Source organism: Macrobrachium nipponense, chromosome 14, assembly GCF_015104395.2.
Source record: "Macrobrachium nipponense isolate FS-2020 chromosome 14, ASM1510439v2, whole genome shotgun sequence".
NCBI lineage: Eukaryota > Metazoa > Arthropoda > Malacostraca > Decapoda > Palaemonidae > Macrobrachium > Macrobrachium nipponense.
In genome coordinates this window covers 9776192-9776685 of record NC_087207.1, presented here as the reverse complement: position 1 = coordinate 9776685, position 494 = coordinate 9776192, and the positions used below count along the sequence as shown (strand labels likewise).

Genomic DNA, 494 nt, shown 5'->3' with positions numbered 1-494 from the left:
TTCCAGCAGCACTGCCTTCAGTCCCCCGCCCTTGTATGCTTCATGAGTAGAGTACTTCCAGCAGCCCCCCAACTGCCTTCAGTTCCTGCCTTGCTGCTTTCATGGTTAGAGTACTTCCGCGCCCCCACCTGGCCTTCAGTCCTCCTTGCCCTGATGCTTCCTGGAGAGATACTTCCCAGCCAGCAGCCCCCCAACTGCCTTCAGTCCTCCTGCCTTGTATGCTTCCAGAGTAGAGTACTTCCAGCAGCCCCCCAACTGCCTTCAGTCCACCTGCTTTGGAAGCTTCCATTTTCTTACTTGCAGAGTGTTCTTCCTCTCCCTTTCCCTCTGGTTCTCTATTTGTTTGATGCTGTCCTGTCTATTTTCTTCTTTTCTATCAATTCATATTTCCCTATTGAATTCCTCTTCCATACCCAAACCTCCTTTTGAGAATGTGTTCCTTTCCTAGATCTTTTCCACCATTTCCGATTCTCTAGCGGACTCTTCTTTTGAGA

General features: G+C 49.6%; 1 protein-coding gene across 1 annotated transcript in view; it reads right to left on the bottom strand.

Moving 5' to 3' along the window:
• Window positions 1-335: 335 nt before the first annotated feature.
• The window catches only part of LOC135226044 (trichohyalin-like), a 2127-nt gene continuing 1968 nt past the window's right edge, over window positions 336-494 (bottom strand). The window contains exon 1 of the mRNA XM_064265523.1: window positions 336-494. This exon is cut by the window's right edge and continues 1968 nt beyond it. Coding sequence (XP_064121593.1) covers window positions 336-494 — 159 coding nt within the window.